This window comes from Telopea speciosissima, chromosome 8 (assembly GCF_018873765.1).
Source record: "Telopea speciosissima isolate NSW1024214 ecotype Mountain lineage chromosome 8, Tspe_v1, whole genome shotgun sequence".
Classification (NCBI taxonomy): Eukaryota; Viridiplantae; Streptophyta; class Magnoliopsida; order Proteales; family Proteaceae; genus Telopea; species Telopea speciosissima.
This window is the reverse complement of record NC_057923.1, coordinates 836,695-858,914: the sequence shown is the minus strand read 5'-3', so window position 1 is coordinate 858,914 and position 22,220 is coordinate 836,695. Positions and strand designations below refer to the sequence as shown.

The following is a 22,220-nucleotide window of genomic DNA, read 5'->3' as shown; positions in this document are numbered from 1 at the left end:
TCTTACTATTACCAGCTAATGGATAATATTGGGAAAAGTGTTTGGGAGAACTTGTCATGTGGTTGGTAGCACCAGAGTCAATAATCCAAGAAGTGGATGTGACAGAGGATCTCTAACCACAAAACAGAATACCTGTAGAAGAACTGGTAGAGGAAGGAGCAGTAGTGGCAGAGGCAACACTAGCATGGGCCGAAGGTGCTGAAGTAGTAGATTCCAGCCGTGACATTAAACTCCGCATGCGGGTCATCTCATCGGTAGAGAGAGGTGTACTGGGTGCATTGGAAGAATCATCCTCTGAGATGGACTGATGAGTAGTACTTCCTCCAGATTTAGGTGGGCCAGGCCCACGGGAATCAAGGGGACGGCCATGGAGTTTCCAACAATGATCCTTGGTGTGACGCTCTTTCCCACAGTAGTCACACTTAACAGGAGGTCGCCCAGATGGGGCAGCAGAACCATGATTTTGAACAGAAGGAGGAGTCGTAGAGGAAGTCAAAGCCCCTATAGAGGGTGCCGTATAATGGGCAGCACACTCCACAGGAGGAGGGTGTACTATAGCCTCATGACGGCTTTCTTCAGAAGCAATAATAGTATACGCTTGGGCAAGGATTGGAAAGGGATCCTTAGTCAGGACATGTGCATGAATGGGATCAGACTCCATGTTCAGTCCGGCCAAAAAATCATACACTCGAAGCTTTTCTTCTCATTGGCAGTATGCAATAGTGTCAGCCTGACATGCAGCAGTATACTTCCCATAGAAATCCAAAGTTTGTCAGATACCTCTCATGGCATTGTAGTACTGGCTAAGAGCCTAAGAGTAAGATCCTTTTGTTCCATTTTATGTATCTTCCGACGGAGTTCATAACACTGGGCATCATTATCAACCTTAGAGTAGGTTTCTTTGGCAACACTCCAGACATCGGCAGCAGTCTCCAACAACAGATAACTCTGAGAAATAGCAGGATCAATGGAATTAAGGAGAAAAGACATCACCAGGCACTCATCAAGATCCCATTTATCCTGGGTCGAACAGTAGTACCCATCAGCCTTTCAAACCACGGGAACCAACGTCAAGCGAAACAGACCTCGACCACATGAGGTAATTATTGCCATCTAATTTAACAGAGTTAGTCTGGAAACTAGGGAAATCCTTCTCACGATGCACGGAGGTTCCCCCTTGTCCAGAAGAGATGGCAGAATTATCTTCGTCAGACATGGCCGCAGAGAAGGGAAAAAAATATCACAAATCTTCACTTAACAAAGCAGCACATAAAAAATCTCCAAAATAAAAAGGAGATTTAAGGCATAGGTGAAGGCAAATGGCCCTTGGTGGGATACACTCACCACCAAGGGAAGCTGAAAGAGGTAGGCAGGGAAGGGGACCCCTGCAGCTTAGGCTGGAGAGGCGGAAAAAAAGTTGGAGGGGAAAAAACGGAAGGGAAAAAGTGGGAGGGGTGTGGTGGTGGTCTCAAGAGAAGAGAGAAAGTGGAAGAGAAAGGGAAGGCGGAAGAAGTGGTGTAGGTGGGAGGCGGAAGTGGTGGTGAGTGAGAAGCTGCTGTTTTCTTAGTCTTTCGCATGACCAAAAAACTTAGGTCGATATTCCCTATCTTTGGATACCATGATGAAATCTAAAGAATATGGGAGAATGACTTGTGTCAATGTGACACAAGTCAACTTTATTTATAATAGAATAGAGGAACATTCCGGATCGAGTACAAGACCAAAATACCCTTATGACAGTTCTACCCTTGTACCTATATTACAACAAAAAGAGACTGAAACGGTACAGTATCAGTTTTTGTACCGTATTCATACCGTTTTATATACCGTACTGAAGCAGTACGGTACGGTATCGGTATTTGGTACCTATTTTCTATACTGTGCCGAAACCATACCGTATTACTGAAACCATACCGGTTGACACCCATACTGATGCTCCCCCCTCATGCTCGAGCATTTGCTGTCGCACCAGCTTTTCCTTCTGGAGAGGATCCCCATTCTCCCCGTTTGCCAGTCTCTTCCTCTCCCTCTGTTACTGAATTCGTCGACACAACTTTCTGCTATAGGCAATCTGACTTTACCCCATTAAGCTCTGCCCCTTCTGTCTCGAATCTTCCCCCTATTCTTCCTTTCCTGCCATTCACCCCCTCTAGGGTCCACCCCCTTTTCTATATCCCGAGAGGATCACCCCCTGGTCAGCAATCCTTTAAACCGCTTTGGTCTGGTTTCCAGATCCCCTGGTCCTTCCCTCTTCAAACCAAACCAAACCTTCCTTCTTAATCCGACCCGAACCCATTTATCTTAACCCTAGATCGATCCTCCTCACCCGGCAAACCCTTCTTCCCCGCCCGCATCCTTTCTTCCTCCAGTTTCTGAGATCGTGAATCTAGACATGCTTTCTCCCCTCACTACCCTCCTACGACGCCCTCTAAACCCTTGCCCCGCAAACTTCCCTCCCCCCCAACCCTTACTTAGGACCTATCTCCGTGGAAAATACAACCCCCCCTTTCACTGGCTAACCAGGTGAATGTTGCAGCCTCCACCACTTTACCTCAATGAATAGCGGTCTTATTTGGAACACTAGAGGGCTAACCGCTCCCTCTAAACAATTGGAAGTCCGCTCTCTTCTCAAATCCCTTCATGCCCCCTTTTGCTGCCTCATTGAGGCTCTTATTAAAGAAGACAATGCCAACCACATAGCCTTTGTTATTGCCCCTTCTTGGTCCATTTCCAATTACACTCATCATCCAAATGGCCGCCTCTGGTGCCATAATGAAAAATAGGTTTGGTATGCTTAAGTGAATAATATATTATGTATTAGCACATGTTCATTAAACATCCAGAGCATAAACAACTGTAAACATTTTATGCCAATAATTCATAAACACCTCCTTACCTCTATATGAATTTATTGGTATATTGATTTATATTAATGAGAAAAAGGGGTCATAAATCAAACCAAACCCCTTTATATATGTTGTTTCAGATAAACAGGAATTTAACCTATACCATAGAGAGGAAATCACTATTTTCTTTATAATGTGAAAGTTTATTGTTCTTATTGGGGCATTTAGAGTCATTCTTTTATAGTCTTTTGTGATATAATGATTCTCTTCTTGTTTTCTTTGGAATCTCTGTTTTTTCTTGTATGAGCATATAATTCTGACAAATCTGTGGTTCTTGAGGGTTTGGAGAAGAGGCACTTGCCTTTGGAAGAGGACGAAGAAGTTGTCTGTGCAATAACTATGATTCTTGGATCTATTCCAAACAAAGAGTTAAGGAACAACTCTTTGGCTAGACTGCTTTCTTCAAGTTATGAAGCCATAGGAAAACTAGTAAGAATTCTGTTCTTCCTCTGATTTCTTTATATTATTGTTTATAATGATGGTGTGGTAACCATGAATCTTGGTTTTTAACAATGAAGATAACCAGTGTATGAGATATTGTGCACCATGCTTGTATGGACCCACACATTATGGTATAGATTCTTGATCTTCTGCACCAGAATTATTACAGGTTTCTGGGATATTCTTTACTTAATAACCTCGATCATATTCTTTGATACGATGTGTGTGCATCGTCCATCCACTTTCTGCTCTCTCTGCATAGACATTAGTCAATCATTTTTCTTGAAATAAGAAATATAATTTACTTATTTATCAAAATGAATTAGTGCTTGAAAACGGGGGGGAGGTTCTATACAGAGCTAAAAGAACTTTGAGCTCCCATTGTAGAGTGGAAGGGTGCACAAGCTTTTTCTGAAGCTGTAAACCCTTGGATGAGAATGTTATTTGACACTTTTTCGGGGAAGGGCACATTCGGTTATTGAGTGATTTATACTAACTGTATGTGTGATAGTGAACTCATGCTTATATTTGAATGCTATTTCTTATCCAGATCGATGTAGAGCGGGAGCATTCTCTGAGGCAGAATCCTGCCACTTATGCGCAAGTTTTGAACTCTGCTGCAAAAGGACTTCACAGGTTTGTTTCCTGGTATGCTAAACTCTTCTATGGCTATGTTGAAACCTGTCCAAGCAGCTTTGTATCTTGAAGATCAGGATTTAACGGCGCTCTACTATTATTTTCAAGGGAGTAGTATAAAAAATGTTTAATTCTGATGTGTGGGAGGTGCTCAGAATACAGCTGATCTACCCAAAAAAGGAAACTGTGGAATCTTCTTTTCGAACATACTACTTTGGTGTCTTTGAACTAGTAATAAATTCTAATTGAGCTATATTATAGTTGTAGCATGTAATGCAGCTGTGTTACATTGTCTGAACCCTGCTTTTTCCCTAGGTACGGTAATAAATTCCATGCTTGAACTTCTAGGTCTGCCTCTTGCGAAACATCTGCATTGAAAATTTTACGTGTGCTTTAGAAGTGCCCTTTTGTTTTTGATATTCTGTTTTCCTTGTTCTATAGTCAGAATGTTGTTCTGTCGTCTTTCTTAATGGCTGTGTTACTGGTTGATAAACTAATTGTTATACATCTAATTCTAGTCTGGCTCCCATTCTGTCATGGTTTCAGAATGGGAACTGCATTAAGTAATATTGCAGTGTCTCCCTCATCTGGTCCTGTTGAAGATGATACTGTTTGTGCTCTGCTGGCGGTATTTTGGCCAATTTTGGAGAAAATATTGAGGTCTGTACATATGGAGAGTTCTAGTCTGTCAACAGCAGCTTGCAGGGCCCTTTCACAAGCAGTTCAGTCTTCAGGTATTGGTGCTCTTTCAGGTTTTGCTTAATATACTTGACTGTCCATATAATTGTGAAACCTGTTTGTTTCAGGCCAGCACTTCCTAATGCTTTTGCCGAAAGTACTAGATTGCCTATCTTCAAACTTTGTGACATTCCAAAACCAAGAATGCTTTGTCAGAGCAGGTAAGATAGTTTTTATAATTTTGAGGATATGTCAACATTTTGTTCGATTATGGAATCAGATAGACAATTAGATTTTCAAACAGTGAGCATTTGCGAGCAAATTTATGGGCTTACTTCTGCTGAGTGTTTGTCTGTTTGTAAGAGCACTTAGCCATAGTTGTTAATCTGTTTCTACCCATATAGGTAATAAATTCTTTGAGATTTCTGGGAGGACAGGTTTCCTGTGAAAAATCACTCTAGTGGTTCATTGCTTTTTGGGATGCTGCATATCAACTTCATCCTCTAGATAAGCAGTGTCCTTTAGTGTCCACAATATGAGCTGATCAGATGGGGGTTTTGGTTGACATCCTGATGGAGCAAGAAACCATGATGGAGCAAGAAACCACCAGCAAACCATGGCCATCGCTTGGGTCGGACTTGACCAAGAATGGACCAATAGGCTTATTTTTGAGTGTCCAAAGGGTTATATGGGTCGTAGGTTTAGTATTTTGGGTTTTTATTGTAATGAGCCAATTCTATAAGCCCAAGTATGAGGCATTTGAAGCCTATACGAAATTAAGTGTTTGTTTCTGTGTTCTTAGAATTTCAAGAGTTAAGTTGTAAAGGGACTTTACTTAGCATATGCATGGAGAGTTTCCTAATTCTGTTATTTCTTAGTTCTATAGATAAAGAGAGGTGGCTACACAACTCCCCATGATTTTGTGATTCAAGCATTGCTTTTGCTTGTTAGTTCTGTGAGATGCAGTGAAGCCTTGGTGGGATGCCAAGTTGGACTGGTAAAATGCTAGTCCAGTTCTAGGTGGGGAGCCTAGTTTATATCATTCCTTTTTATTTTTTATTTTTTTTTATCTTCTTCTCCAATCAATCAAGTTTTCACGTCTGATTCCTTGTGCTGGTATAGTAGTTGTCACACCTCGGCCCGGTTCATAAGGGCCAAGTGTGACTGGATGTCTCTGATATCCAACCAATCCCCCAGGATCGCAAGTGCAGTACCCTATTTACAAACATATGCCACAAATACAGTAAGCAAAAGCAGCGGAAACAATTAAGTAATAGAGAACATCGATAATAAGAGAAGTCTAGATGATAAAGCATTTGCATTAATGATAAACTTGTGTTACAGCTTTACAGTTCTCAAAAGTATAACAAGGTATAACTGAACAAAAACTATACTATAACTATACAAAAGTGTTATAAACACAAAAAGAGAAGGAGAGATAGCCTAGCCTGTCAGGTCAGGGATCAGGAAAAGGCACAATCATCACATGTGCACGAGGCATCGTGCACCACAAATAGCGGAGCCTCAACTCCAGCACCAATAGGAAGATCCAGGGCGGAAGTAGCTCCCAAAGAAACACCAGTATTAACAAAAGTAGTATCATCTGAAAAAATAAGGTTAACCACAGGGGTAAGCTCCACTGAGCCCAATAGGGGAAACACACAAACATATGCGTATAGTCCATGATGAATGATCTAAACTACGTATGCTTCTAACAACAGTACTAAGTCACATGTGGTATAAGTGCTACTATGGTAGGTATGATATCCTCGGTCTCGGAAACACATAACCAGACGTCGGTCACCCGAGCGATACCACTTTACCACGGTGGGGACCCGCCAGTTCAGGAATGAACACATCGGACACCAGCGAACCCCCAATGATAACCCTACTGTTTATTCCCATTCCGGTATGAACACATCGGACCTACCACAGGTTATCCAACACCTCAACCCCTGTTGGTAAGGGTCGTAGCACTGGGTTTATGTCGGTCCTAACCATATGCAGTCTAATATGATGACATATGTTTCAATAAGAGTAATACAGTAAGCTGTCCAGTAACATCATCATAAACCATGTAATTCCAAGAACAATAATATATGCAATGCAATATGAAGATGCATCCTAAATCATGCACATCTAATGCAAAGAAATAAAAGCTAATAAACTATATGATTAGAGTTGTAAGAATGGTGCATGGTATGACATACTTAACAAAACAGAAATTAATTTCATAAACACACCAAATTAAGGTCAAATTCCCTTACCTGAAATAGTAGACAAGCCTAGCCAGATAGAATCCCAAACACCCAAGTAATCCACACCAAAATAGAGTCTAACAGTCCTAGATAGACATCAAAACATCATAGATTAGTTAAGGTAGAAGTCTAGGTCACCCTATGGAACCAGTCCAACAAACACAGCAAAAGGGGCAGCCGGATGTAGACTGCCAGAGGGACCGGACGTCCGCCATGGAGCCTGCAACTCCATCCGGCTGCCAAAACAGAATTGGGGCTTTTGCTCTAATGGCCTGGATCCTTACATGCATGGATCCAATTACATAATTTAGGGTCCAATTAAGGTAGTTTAGTAAGGTTGGGTTAATTAAGTCCAAAATCACCCACCAATTTGGGGATTTGTCCAAATTCATTCTACGTTACCCAAGTTGGGCTGAATTGAGTTGTAAACTCAATGAAATGGAGAAGAAGGAAAAGAATTCCACCTAAGACAAAACTGAAATTAAGTAACCTACCAGGAATTAGTATAGAGAAGCTAATGGCAGCCCCAATTCCAAGCTTTAAGTGTGATCTTCAAGTTCCAAGCTCCCAATTGCCCTAGGTCCCCTTCTCTCTTCTTCCTTCTTCTTTCTCTCCTCTGCTCCTTTGCTGAAATCGGTTTTGGTGTCTTAGTTTGGTAAGAAATGAAAAGTAAGGATGAGAATGTTTGGTTTAGTTGGGTAAAAATCAGTTTTGGGAGTGTGTTTCTAAATCTGATTTTAAATAGAAATATTTTAGCTAATTAGTTATAACTAAGTCATATAGGTGATGTCGAATGACATAAGTGGGAAACCCGGCTGGGGTAGACTATGGGTAGTTGGATTCCGCACTGGGAATGTGGGTCCCACAAGAGGAAAGTACTATTCTGCCCCTATATACTATTTAAATAAAAATACCATAAATATACATACAAGAAGAGATTCTCACCTATAATTCAGCCTAGAATAGAGTAAGGTTTCGCAGGCTATCAATCCAGCATGCCAAGCTTATGTGTTGTCTTCCGCTAGACACCTTAGACTCATTAGAGACTAAGTTAGTTGGCTGTTCGGAATGCCTTTATAGGCGAGTCACGAGATTGATCTGAATTTTCAACCGAGACAGTCCACAACATAGAGGCTAGCATGGGCATTGAACCAGAACCTGAAATCACACAGGTTCCGAAGTTCAAATTTATAGCGGGTTTCACAATAGTGGATTCTGTCCATCAATCCTTGAGTCTTTTTCAGCACTACAATTTGCATTCTATTGCTATTTCTGCAAGTTTCTAATTTCTGAAATCACTTACTATTTCTTTCCACCTTATTTTCTAAATCTGAAATTAAGGTTGCTCCATTGCGACCTAGTGGTTGCGGGTTCGAGTCGAGAAACAGCCTCTCCATGAAGCGGGGGTAAGGCTGCGTAGATTATGACCCTCTCCAGACCCCACATTTGTGGGAGCCCCATGCAATGGGTGTGCCTTTTTTTAGTTTCCAAATCCGAACCTTGTTTCTATTTTGATTTTGACTTGCTATTCCTTGGTTCCTACTTGCTATTTTCTGTTAGTTACTAAATCTAGTCTCTCTTTTGGTAACTTGTTATGTTTGAAACTACTCATATCTTCAAATCTGGCCATTAGGTCAGAATTTTATGCATTTTGAGTTGTTTATACAGAGTTATCTGGTTTTCTCTCAATTCGGGTTCTGTCCCTTTACCTACGTTTCTGTAGCAAGCTGATCTCCCACTGGACTTTGCTGGTCTGAGATTAGCACTGCATTTATTGGTATCAAAGCTATGGAGGGACAGCAGAGCTACTATGTTGACGAGATAAAATTAAGAGTTGTTGAATTCTACTTCAGATTGAAGGATGATCGTGCGGATCTGATTTGTCGTCACTACAAAACTTGTGGACGAGTTTAAACCGGGCAGAACTGATGCAGCAGCAAACCATGGTGATTAGTTAGGTCAGACTGGACCAGGGATGGACCAGTAGGCTTATTTTTGAGTGTCCAATGGATCATATGGGTTTAAAGAGTTAATGTTTCACAAATAATTGAGTGGGTGAAAATTCTACAAGCAAATGACTTTTTCATTTTGGTTATATGATGAGACAACCCATGAAAGTTTACTTGTTTCCGCTCCCAAAGATTCCATATCTACACAACAATTTGAATTGGCCATATAAATCCTTTACAAGGCTCAAATAAAGCAGATATCCAATTAACATAATGACGTACCTTAATTTGTTTTCTCCTGTAGTAATTGTATTCTATATGTCAAATTTTATTTTTTATATCATATTTTCAGAATTTATTAGATTACAGCTATATTACTTTTCATTTTTTTTCCTAAAATAAAATTTATGTATGTAAAAATAGCATGTAATATGTAGAAAAGGTGGTATGGGGACTGTGCATATACATGGGACACCTGAAACAGGAAACTTAAGGTGCCCCAAAGTGCTGTAACCCCTTTCCTCATTAAGGGCTTTTTCAAAATCTTAAGTCCAGGTACCCCCTGGCTCCACCCCTGATAGTATGACGACTATCCAAGGTTTCTACATTCCTAAATACACCTTACGACATTGGAGTCCTGATTGTTACAATTCAAAACTTTTTGTGAATTACAACTGACTGCTGTCCTGCTTTTGTATAAGCCTATTTCTACTTCATCTTTGACTTTGTTCAGTTTTTTAACATGTGATATGAGATAGAATATGGGTTTCTTTTATAATTGATGGAAGTGATCTAGTATGTTTCACTTAACTTATTCATGGTCTTCTCTTTTGGGCAATTCCATTCTTTATCAGCTGCTGTTGTGATTGAAGAATTTGGTCATACCGAAGAATATGGACCTCTGTTCATCAACGTCTTTGAGAAGTTCACCTCTGCAACTTCGATACTGGCTCTTAGTTCTTCATATATATGTGACCAGGAGCCCGACTTAGTGGAGACCTACACTAACTTTGCATCTGCATTTGTTCGTGGCTGTCCAAAGGTTTAATTCTTCTATCATGTGAATTGTGTGTGTTTTTCTTTCATAATCAGCAAGACTGTACCAAAAGAAACATTGTTCTTGTTTGTTTTGAATCATCTAATTTGATTTGACTGTGTGGGAGAAGCAAATCATTGTCACATGGCTTGATCTGTCTTTGTAGGAAGTGTTGGCTATTTCTGGCTCTCTTCTTGAAATCTCATTCCAAAAGGCAGCTATATGCTGCACAGCTATGCATCGGGGAGCAGCACTAGCGGCTATGTCCTACATGTCATGTAAGCACTTAACCAGATTCCTCTTATTGTTCTTTTTTTTTTTGGGGGGTGGGGGGTTTGCTGATGCCACAGAAATTTGGAGATACTGTTCTGACAGATCCTTGTTGGATACACATCCACATCACAATCAGTGAACTATCCTATATGGGAAGAGTGCCTCTCTGGTAGACTTTGTGGCAGCACGCACGCTCCCAACACCCTTAACCTTAATCCAAAACCTAACTCATTGATCTCACAGTGGAAGACTTGAAATAACACTTTAGGATTCGAAAGAAAGAAAAAAATATCTATCAACCTCAAATGAGGGCCGGTGGCAACTTACACAAACCTTCTTGAGATTAGAATCTCAACACTAAACTAACTTAAAACATCATTTGGTAAAACTACATATCATGGTCTTGATATCCATTACTACTCTAAAATCCCAAAAGTTAATTAGATCTGATGATCAAGATTCTTACATCAGATTCCCAAAATATACACTGACATACATACAAAAAGATAGTCATCCCAAAAATTCTGATACAAATATTCATTATCCATTTAGTTCATGTACAAAAATCTCCGAAAGATAGATGTCAAAAGAAAGGCTACATAGCCATCAAAAACCGACTCTCCTTCAAATCCAAACACGTCTCACTGAACATCTGTGGGGGAGGGGGGGGGGGAAATCAACATAGGGGTGAGTTAAAAGCCCAGCAAGTAGGACACGACATAATCAGAAATAAGTAGGAAAATACAGTCAAGCTTTTAAATTCAAGCATAAACATTTCATGTCATAAAGTATGATATTCGGAATTCATAAACAAATTGAAGAGACATTTGAAAGTATTTCTTTAATCGACCTTCAATTTTTGTCTTTAGAATTAAACTGTTAACATGCGCACAAAAAGTGTGAGGCATCAGTGTCTGTCGCCAGCCAGCTGCCCAATCTTAGCTCTTGCTCGCGGTGCTACTCGTCAATTCGTCATCAAACGAGCCATCCTGGTGACACAAGGCATCTTCCAACCTTTGGGAAGGAACAGTTGTGTCCTGTCATCAAACGAGCCCTCCTCTGGTGAATGCGAGCAGTCATGTCTCGTCATCAAATGAGCCCTCATGCTGGCTCCATGGGGCAATCTACGTCGTCCATCTTTGGGATGGGGTCTTCCCACCGGTCGAGTGGGGCATCTTCCAACCTTTGGGAAGGAGCAGTCATAAAACACTCGTGCCTCTTCCAACACCTAACTCCTTATTGGTTAGGGTTGCCATTTGGTCGGGTTAACCATCAATTAAACCTTACATTTCATTTCCAGTACATTTCCTTTCATTTTTGTCCATTTTAAGATAAGACAGTCCATTTCAATCCATTTAGGTCTATTGAAGTCCATTTAGGTCCATTGAAGTCCATTTCAGTCGATTGGAGATTAAACTGTCCAATTAAGTATAAAACAGTCTACTTCAATTCATTATTGACAGATAAGTCCATTAAGATATAAACAAGGTTCAAGACCTCGTCTCGAGTACAGGTTTCGACCTGGCCAAAAAGCGAGTTGGGGTAATTTTTTATTTTTGAACTTGATGGCTGGTTTCGGTGGTTTTTAGACCTAGTTTGGTCATGAAAGTTGGTATACAGCGTATTTTGGGCCATTTAAACACAATGACACTATCGGATTTTGAAAAATCAAAGTCCAAATAGGAGTTTGACTTAGTGGGAAACCGGGACAGACACTTATTTATGCCTAATATCATTTAAGTAAATCAATTTGTATTTCATTACTTAAGATATTATTCATAAATAAGCAAATACCCCCCTATTTGAATCCAATAAAAATAGTTAAACAAATCAAATTCCAAAAGGAATAAAACGTCAACCGCCCAATTGAAGAACAAAAACTAGATTTTCGGCGGTAGGTGCAGTTTTCAACTTTCTAATGCTGGGGTTTTTCTCAAATCTAAAAATTCCATAAATCTTAATATGGTAAAACATTGCTAAATCTTAAAAGTGAGGTAAAATATTCATTTGTTTTGATGCCCAAAAAAAAAAATTTTCATTTAGAGCGTTTTGACAGCATTCGCGCACACCAAATTAAGTTTGACCGGTACATAACTCCTTCAATATAAATCAGATTTAAGCAATCTTGTATTTGTTGGAAAGCTACAAAGTGGTCAACGGCTTATACTTGCTGGATTTTGGAGACTCCTCAGCCTTGCTGACACAAGCTCCTCCTGACTCTTCTGAAGTTGCTCTAGCCGATTGTTGAATTCCGTGAATACTGGCTTAGTCAGAATGACTACAACCATTCTTTATTTATAATATGAAATAGAAAAATCTAGAATAAGTACAAGGACAATACTACCCCTATCACAATTTTACCCTTGAACCCATATTACTACACTCCCCCTCAAGTTGGTGCATACATGTCAAACATGCCCAACTTGTTAATTATAGAACAAAATAACTTACTACTAATTCCTTTAGTAAGAACATCAGCCAGCTGTTCACTAGACTGAACAAATGAAATTCAAATTACTGCTTGCTCCAACTTTTCCTTGGTAAAATGCCGGTCAATCTCAACAGATTTGGTATGATCATGTTGGATTGGGTTATGACATGAGTAAATGCTGATTGCTGACCTGCTGTCACAGTAGAGTCGCATAGGGAGATCAACACCTATTCTCAAATCTTTAAGGAGCCCCTTGAGCCAGAGAAGTTCACAAATACCTTGAGCCATAGCTTTAAATTCTGCTTCCGCACTAGATCGACAACCACTACTTGTTTCTTTTTTTTTTTGGGTGAATAAAAGAATTCATTACCAAGAGAAGAAAGAAGAAATACAAAGGGCCCCGAGGGGAAAAAGGAAAAAACGACCACCCCTAGCATTAGGTAGGGGAGGCCGAAGCAACAAGAGAAACATTAGAGAGGCCCCAGGAGCTAACAATAAGCCTGTTCCTAGGGGAGTCCAAACAGCTAGAGGGGGGGGACAAGAGATAACTTTGCTTTTATCTCGAAGGAAATGGAATCCCAAATCTTTTGATAGGAACGAGAATTGGAGGTCCATTTCCTGATATTTCGCTCCATCCAAATATGGTTGAGAGTGGCACAAAAGGCCAACTTCCCTACCGCATCACAAATAGAGGAGCCAGCGTAGGTCATATCAATCCAAATCCACTCTCTAGAGAAGGGAAGAATATGTCTACGATCCGGCTAGCACTTGAGGAGGATGCCTTTCCAGATAGCAGTAGCAGTAGGGCATTCAAAGAAGAGATGGCACAGGTCTTCATTATTGTTCCAACAGAGGCAGCAAGTAGAGGAGACTTGGATTTGCAGGCTACGGAGAAAGGCCTGGGTTGGGAGGCAGTTGTTGAAGACTCTTCAGGCTGTAAAGCAGTGGTGCGGGATTTGATGCTTGAACCAAAGAAGCTTGCACCAAGGAGCTAACTGGCCTTTCATACGAACAAATTTCCAAGCTGCTTTGGAGGAGAAGAGGCCGGAGCTGTTTGTTAACCAAAGAACGCAATCACCTCTGGAAGCAAGCCTTCTAGGAATAGAGGGTAGCTCATTCCAAATAACCTCCAATAAAGGTACAATATCCAGATGTTGACCTTCTATCATTAGGGGTGCCTGCCCAATCAGCATCAGTATAGGCCTCTATCTGAAGATGACCAGGTGGAGAGTACAAGATTCCTTTTCCAGAAGATGACTTCAGGTACCTCAGTATTCTGTATGCTGCCTCCAAGTGAGAGGAGTGAGGGTCGTGTATGAACTGACTCACGACGCTCACTGCAATTGCTATATCTTGTCGGGTATGGGAGAGATATATCAATCGACCAACTAGTATCTGATAACTACCCTTATCCACATGGTCACCTTCCTTACTCTTCAAGTGTGTGTTGGGCTCTAGAGGGGTATCGACTGGTTTACAGCCAAGCATCCCTGTATCACTCAATAAGTCAATAATATATTTTCTTTGAGAAAGAGATATATCTTTGGCTGAATAGGCAACCTCGATTCCCAAGAAATACCGTAATCTTCCTAAATCTTTGACTTCAAACTCAATACCCAAATAAGTATTCAACTTCTAAATTTCTTGTGCATCACTACCAGTGATCACTATGTCATCCACATAGACGATCAAAATTGTGATATGTTGCCCTACCCTTTTGATAAACAATGTGTGATCAGCATTGCTTCACTTATAGCCATTAGCACTCATAGCTTTATGGAAGCGACCAAACCAGGCCCTTAGTGATTGTTTTATACCGTATAAGGCCTTCTTCAAGTTGCATACCTTTTCCTATGTCTCTGGCGTAGCAATGCCTGGAGGTATCTCCATATAAACATCTTCTTCCAATTCTCCGTGCAAGAAGGCATTCTTGACATCAAGCCGTTGGAGATCCCAACCTTGATTTACAACACAAGAAATAATGACTCTCACGGTATTCATCTTTGCCACAGGAGCAAATGTCTCTTGATAGTTGATTCTATGAGTTTGGGTGAACCCTTTTGGAACCAATCTTGCCTTGTATCTCTCTACTGATCCTTCTGATTTGTGTTTCACAACAAAGATCCGTTTGCAGCCTACGGGTTTTTTTCCTGGTGGAGGAACCACCAAATCCGAGGTTTTATTTTTCCCCAGGGCATTCATTTCTTCTTTCGTCGCTTCTTTCCACTTTTGTTCGGCTATTGCTTCCTGCCAATTGTTAGGGATAGTAACAAAGGACAAAGAAGAAACAAAGGCATGGAATGAAGGAGTTAAAGAATTATATGACACAAAGTTGGAAATTGGATGGTGTGTACAACTCCGCTTAGATTTTCAAATAGCAATGGGTAAATCAAGACTAGCACCAGGAGTAAGCTTACCAGATAGATGACTAGGAGTAGGACTTGTAACAAGTACTGATTGTGTGGGAGTAGTGATGGTAGTCTCTTTGTGCTAAGTTCTACACAGAGGAAAATTTGTTCCACGGGAGAAAGTCTTCAACTCTTTCAATGTTCCAGACTCCTGGATTATAGCCTGCTACTTTGTCCTTGCTCTTGTTCCTGACTTGTAATCATAGTTGTCATGGCGTCGCCATGGCGTCCTGGCGTTGGGAGAGGGGGCATATCGAGCTACGCCATGGTGGATGTCAATATATCGTTCGATATGGCTTCCATGGCGACGCCATGGCGTCGCCATGGACGCCATACCACGATATGTTGGCATATCGGTCGATATTTGTACATATAAAAGTTAGATTAAAATTTTTTTTTTTTAAACCATTTAATAGCTTAGATGCTTTGCTCCAAATCACATACACTAAAGAAAGACTATTGCTATCAAGCTTCAGTAAACAGGTTAGCCTATCATTTGATTTTTACTATTGCTTTCAATTATTTGATAGGTTAATCTATATTTTCAATTTTTCATACTTTCATATACACTAATGGATATTAGTTACACTTTCATGAATTAAACCATAGTGGCATAGTATATTAGTAGTAGTGTAGTACACTTTCATGTTGATTTTTGATGTTATAGGACATATATTATAGCATACTAAATGACATTAAAAATACAGAAAATAAAAAATTAAACATGGTCGACATGCTCGCCATGGCAACGCCATGGCGGGCGACATGTCGATATATCGACGTGACACGCTTCCACCGACTTGGATCGCCGTGACGCCGTGACAACTATGCTTGTAATTCCATCCTCCAATTCAACAGATACATCTTCTATGGTAGGGACATGTACATACAAAGGTGCAATGAAAGGTGCCACATCATCACTTACGAGTCTCTTTTTGTAGGAGAATGGTAGCACTTATACCCCTTCTAGGTGGCAGAATATCCCAAAGAAACACACCGAGACCCTTGGGGTCAAACTTGCCATGGGCATGGTGATTCCAGGCAAATACCACACAACCAAAAGCCTTCGGAGGGACAACAAACGTAGAGGAGCTGGGGAGAACATCCAAAGGGCAGCGACCGGTCAAAACTTTGGAAGGGAGCCGATTAATAAGATAGGTGGCTGCAAGCACTGCATCCCTCCAGAAACGAGGAGGAACGGCCATAGTAAACATCAGGGAGCGAGCCACCTCCCACAAATGTTGGATCTTTCGTTCAGCAACCCCATTATGAGCAGGAGTGTCCACACAAGAGGTCTGGTGAATAATGCCATGAGAATCCAAATAGGAGCGAAAAGCACCGTCCATGTATTCCTTGTCGTTGTCAGACCGTAAAATCTTCACCTTGGTATCAAGTTGGGTTTGAACCATCTGATGAAATAAGGTGAAACAATGAAAAACATCACTGTTATTGTGCATCAAATAAACCCAAGTAGTGAGTTTGTAACAGTCAGTAAAAGTGACAAACCATCGGAATCCAGAAGTCGAAACACACCAGGGAGGGGCCCATACATCAGAATGTATTAAACTAAAAGGAGTCACACTTTCACTATCTGAAACAGGATAAACATTATGAGTTTGCTTTGCCAAAGTGCAAGCATCAGAAGAAAAAATATTGGGATTACATTTTTTAAATAAATTAGGAAATAGAACTGACAAAACACTCAAAAGGGGGATGTCCCAAATGGCGATGCCATTTATTTAATTCCAGTAGAGCAGAGGTAGAATCAAAAGTCAAGGCTTGAGATGTCAATGCTGCCAAAGAATTATCAAGCATGTACAGACCACCAACCACTTGACATTGAGATGTCAACGCTGCAGGAGAACACACAATGGTTTGGAAAAAATGTTACTTTGCAGTTTAAGTCCCTAGTTAAACTACTAATGGATAATAAATTAGTAGAAAACTTAGGTACATGTAACACAGAGGAAAGACAAAGAGAAGAAGTGCACTGAAGAATCAGAAGGCAGGGAAATAGCTGAAGCAGCCAATGAAGAAGACGCAGATGCTGAAGAAGATGTATCCAAACGAGTCACCATGTCCCGGAGATTTTGGAGTTCAGCCACGACTTGGGAAAGAGAATGACTATTCTTTAGTAGACAACTGATTTGCACGGGCATTGTTGGAACAATTTGATCCACCCTTCCCACGCCCACTGGTATCTGCAGGGTGACCATGAAGCTTCCAACAGCGGTCCTTGGTATGCCAGTCCTTCCCACAATGGTCACACTTAATAGGAGGGAGATCACCAGACACACGATCACCACTAGTACCGTGGGAAGAGGTCCCACGAGAATTAGGTTGAGAGCCAGAGAGGAGAGCTGATCTCTTCTGAGTAATGGGATGAACCATAGCTGTACGTCTACTGTCCTCAGCCGCAAGAATTGCATAGGCTTGCTCAAGAGTGGGTAGAGGATCGCAATTCAGTATATTTTCCTAGATCGGATCAAACTCATTATTTAGGCCAGCCAAAAAATCAAAGACCCGTAAACCATCTTCCCACTTCCAGAAAGCCATAGTGTCAACATCACAGGTTGCAGTGAAGGTGCCCAATAAATCCAACTACGGCAATAGAGTGCACATCTTATTATAGTATTGGGAGAGGGACAACTCCAACTGCTTCGTTGAGTGAAGTTTCTGATGGAGTTCATAACATTGGGCGGCAATTCCTACCTGAGAGTAGGTGTCCTGGGCTGTCTTCCAGATCTTGGCTGCCGTATCAAGAAGAAGGTAGCGGCCGGCAATTTCTTGATCCATGGAATTAACTAGATAAGACATGACCAAAAAAATAAAATTCATCCACTTATCTTATGTAGGACTAGCATTGAAAGGGCTGACAGTTGTTCCAGTAATGTAGCCCGAGAGACCACGGGAACCAATAGCAAACAAATAGGAATGGGACCTCAACAGATAATTGCTGCCATTCAATTTAATGGAGCTGGCTGGAAACGGAAGAAAATCAAGTTGTGATGTGCCCTTTGGTCCAAAGGAAGTAGACGTAACCTCGGAATTGTCAGGCATGATTGTTGGTTCAAAAAACTTCAATCACAAAGGAGAAAAAAACTGCAACAGTCTTCAATGCATATTTGGGCAAAAAAAAAGGCCCTTGGTGGGAGACAACTCGCTACCAAGGGGTTGAAAGAAAAACCGACAAAAGCCAGAATCGAGACTCCCCATGAGCGGAAGGTTGGCAGAAGGTGATGGTTGGGGGCGGAAGGCGGTGGTGGTGCTAGGGCGGAATCACGAGAGAGAGAGAGAGAGAGAGAGAGAGAGAGAGAGAGAGAGAGAGAGAGAGAGAGGTTGGAGGAAGGTGGTGGTCGGGGGTGGAAGGCGGTGGTGGTGCTAGGACGGAATCACGAGAGAGAGAGAGAGAAGGTGGGCAGAAGGTGGTGGTTGGGGGTGGAAGGCGGTGGTGGTTCTAGGACGGAATCACGAGAGAGAGAGAGAGAGAGAGGGAGAAGAAAAAATTACTTCCCAGAATCTCGGATTGATTTTGGCTTTGATGGCATGTTGAATTCCGGGAATACTGGCTTAGTCAGAGTGACTACGGTCATTCTTTATTTACAATATGAAATAGAACAATCTAGAATAGGTACGAGGACAATACTACCCAAACCTTTTTTTTTTTTTTGTAATACTTGCATTTTTGCAAAGCAAACCCGTTTGGCTTATCCTCTTGATAATATTAATTTGGAACCTTTTCATTTAATCCATTCTCATGTGTGGGGCTCTGCTTCTCGTGTTTCTATTACTGGATACCGATGGTTTGTTATGTTTATTGATTGCCACACTCGGGTTACTTGGATCTTCGTGTTGCGCCAGAAGAATGAGGTCTTCCGCTGTTTCCAACTCTTTCACTATATGGTTCAAACTCAGTTTGACGCCAAGATTAAAATTCTTCATTCAGATAATGGGCAAAAATATGTGGATAGATCTTTTGAGAATTATTTGGGTGAGCATGGCATAATTCATCAGACCAGTTGTGTGGACACCCCTGCTCAAAATGGCATTGCTGAACGCAATAATCGGAATTTGTTGGAGGTTGCACGTTCCTTGATGTTTCAAATGAACGTCCCTGCCCCTTATTGGAGCGAACCTGTCCTCATGGCTGCATACCTAATTAATTGGATGCCCTCCCACATCTTGAACTCTCACTACCCCTTGGAGCTGCTTATGGGTTCCTTTAATTTTGTTGTCCCCCCAAAAGTATTCGGTTGCATGTGCTTTGCCCGGAACCATTATCAACATGGTAAACGTGATCCTAGGGGCAGCTACTGCATTTTCCTTGGCTACTTAGCAACTCAAAAACGGTACAAATGCTATCATCCTCCCTTTTGCCGGGCGTTAGTCTCTATAGTCGTGGTCTTTCATGAAGCAAATGTATATTTTCCAAGTGCCGTACCACTTCAAGGGGAGTCCTTGTCATAGGAAGATGTGCGTATTGTAACGCCTCCAATTTTAGCTCCAGAAGAAACACTTTTATCTCTAGAGGAGGAAGACATGACTTTGGTCCAGGGGGAGCCCACGACTACCCAAGAAAAGCACATAATTCCTTCGAAGGTCTTTGTTCGCAACAAAAATAGAAGACAACAAGACAAAGCCGACACCACTACCACTGTACCACTTCAATCGTCTCCTCCATACCCTAGTTCTCCTGCACAGTCTCCATCTGGTAAGTCTTCTCCTTCTTATGATCACACACTTGACTTACCTATTGATGTTTGTAAATTGGTTAGGACTTGTGCTCTTCATCCTATTTCCAATGTTGTCTCCTATGAATCTCTTTCAACCTCTTTTCATGCCTTCATTTCGTCTCTGTCATCCATTTCTATTCCTAAGCACTAGTAGGAAACATTGGCAGATTCAAATTGGAAGGCTACTATGGTAGAAGAGATGAGAGCACTTGTTAAAAATGAGACTTGGGACTTAGTCACTTTATCTCCGGGAAAGAAAATCAATGGGGTGCAAATGGGTGTTCACTGTGAAGCAGAAGATGGATGACACTATTGATAGATACAAGGCTTGATTTGTTGCCAAGGGCTTTACCCACACATTCGGCATAGACTGTCAGGAGATTTTTGCTCCTGTGGCCAAGTTAAACACTATTCGGGTAATTCTCTCATGTGCTGTGAACGTGGGATGGGGGCTGCAACAACTAGATGTGAAGAATGTGTTCCTTCATGGGGAACTAGAAGAGGAGGTTTACATAATTGTTCCTCCTGGTTTTTCAGGTCCGGATACCCAAGCAGTTACCACAAGCGTGGTTTCGACTCTTTCATAAAGCTATGATGTCTGTGGGTTACAAACAATGTTATGCTGATCATACTTTGTTCATCCAGAAGAAGAATGGTGAGTTGATAACTGTTCTTATTGTGTGTGTCAATGACATCCTGGTTACAGGAAGCGATAGTAGTGAGATAGCCAAGTTAAAAACCTTTCTGGGTATCGGGTTTGAGATTAAAGATCTAGGTAAGCTTCGATATTTCCTTGGAATTGAGATTGCTAGATCAGATCAGGGTATCTTCCTCTCTCAACAGAAGTATGCACTTGATCTTTTGACTAACACTGGGATTTTGGGGTGCATACCGGCAGATACCCCTGTAGAGGCAAATTTTCATCTCAAATAAAAGGATGGTGAACCCGTAGATGAAGGAGGATATCAGAGATTGGTTGGGAGGTTGATTTACTTGTCTCACACTAGGCCGGATATTGCATTTGTTGTTAGTATGGTCAACCAGTACATGCATGATCCCTACTCTGGTCATTTGGAAGTTTTTTATAGGATCTTGAGGTACCTAAAGTCTGCCCCTGGTTGAGGGTTCTTTTTTCTGCTCATGATCGTCTCCGCATTGAAGCTTATACTGATGCTGATTGGGTTGGCTCTCTCGACAATAGATGTTCCGCCACTGGATACTGTACTTTGGTTGGTGGAAACCTCGTCACTTGGCACAATAAGAAGCAGCCAGTGGTCGCCCGTTCAAGTGCAGAAGCTGAGTTCAGGGCTATGGCCCATGGTATTTGTGAACTTCTCTGGCTTCAAGGCCTTCTACAGGATCTCTGTGTTCCTGCTTAGCTCCCCATGCAATTTTTTCGTGACAGCAAATTAGCCATCAACATTGCACACAACCCGGTTCTGCATGATAGGATGAACCATATTGATATTGATAGTCATTTTATCAAGGAGAAGCTTGAACAAGGGGTCATTTCTGTTCCTTTTGTTACTTCATCGGAGCAACTGGCAGATGTGTTTACTAAGGGGTTGTGTAGTAAAGTTTTTCATCCGATTATTTCCAAGTTGGGCATGATTGACATCTATGCACCAACTTGAGGGGGAGTGTTATAATTTGGAGTACAAGGGTATTTTTGTCTTATTTTTTCCCTTAAGGGTATTCTTGTATTTGTACCTATTCTAGAAAGTTCCATAGTCTATTATAAATAAAGTGGGCTGTGGACATAGTGTCACAAGCCATTATTCTTTAATTCTTCTCTCTATTTTGTCAGTTGGAAAACCAGGTTTTGACCCAAGGGAGTCACCTGAGTCTGGTTGAAAAATTGCAAAACCTGGTCAAGAGTCATATAGACGCGCCAGGTATAAAAAATGGCCTGACTGGGTCAAATTTTATCCGAGTCACTTGAAACTTAGCGAGTCAGGTCACTTCTCCTCTACCCCTGTCCTGTTCAAGACCCTACCTCTGAAGCCCTAATTCAATTGATATGAGTCACTGAGTTAGCATTGTTACATAGACAACACATAATGTAGAAATTTAGAACAATTAGATGAAAACCCATATACTCTGGGAGACCAGAGTCACCATTGTTGAAGCTCTGCTGGGTCTAATGGCTTTTAAGCTCAGAACACTATTCCTTAACCCGAAAACAGAGCAAAAGATGAATCGTCGAGGCCTTACATATGTAATTTCAAGGGCAAACAAATATGAAGTATTCAAACGGGTGCTCTGCTGGCCGGTCAAATACTATCTATGTCTGGTTCTCCATTACTGAAGTGGGTTTCTCTGTTGGGTCCGATGACTTCTAACCTTAGAATACCATCTCTCAACTTGAAAATAGAGAAAAAGATGAGACAAGCTTGAACCCAACTCCAGTTCTCCGTTACCGAAGTGGGTTTTAAAATGTTTTTAACTACTTTTAGTAGAAAGGCATATGA

At 41.3% G+C, this 22,220-nt stretch overlaps 1 protein-coding gene across 7 annotated transcripts in view; it reads left to right on the top strand.

Moving 5' to 3' along the window:
* LOC122671474 (importin-13) overlaps positions 1 to 22,220 on the top strand; it is a 144,508-nt gene that overhangs the window by 84,399 nt on the left and 37,889 nt on the right. For all 7 annotated transcript variants that reach the window (XR_006334351.1, XR_006334350.1, XR_006334352.1 and 4 more), the window contains exons 16-21: positions 3,186 to 3,335; positions 3,898 to 3,983; positions 4,530 to 4,717; positions 4,790 to 4,882; positions 9,723 to 9,910; positions 10,071 to 10,182. Coding sequence is in view for 4 of the 7 variants with exons in the window: in XM_043868706.1 (XP_043724641.1) it covers positions 3,186 to 3,335; positions 3,898 to 3,983; positions 4,530 to 4,717; positions 4,790 to 4,882; positions 9,723 to 9,910; positions 10,071 to 10,182 (817 nt within the window). In the remaining 3 variants the exon portion in view is untranslated. The remainder of the gene's footprint in view (positions 1 to 3,185; positions 3,336 to 3,897; positions 3,984 to 4,529; positions 4,718 to 4,789; positions 4,883 to 9,722; positions 9,911 to 10,070; positions 10,183 to 22,220) is intronic.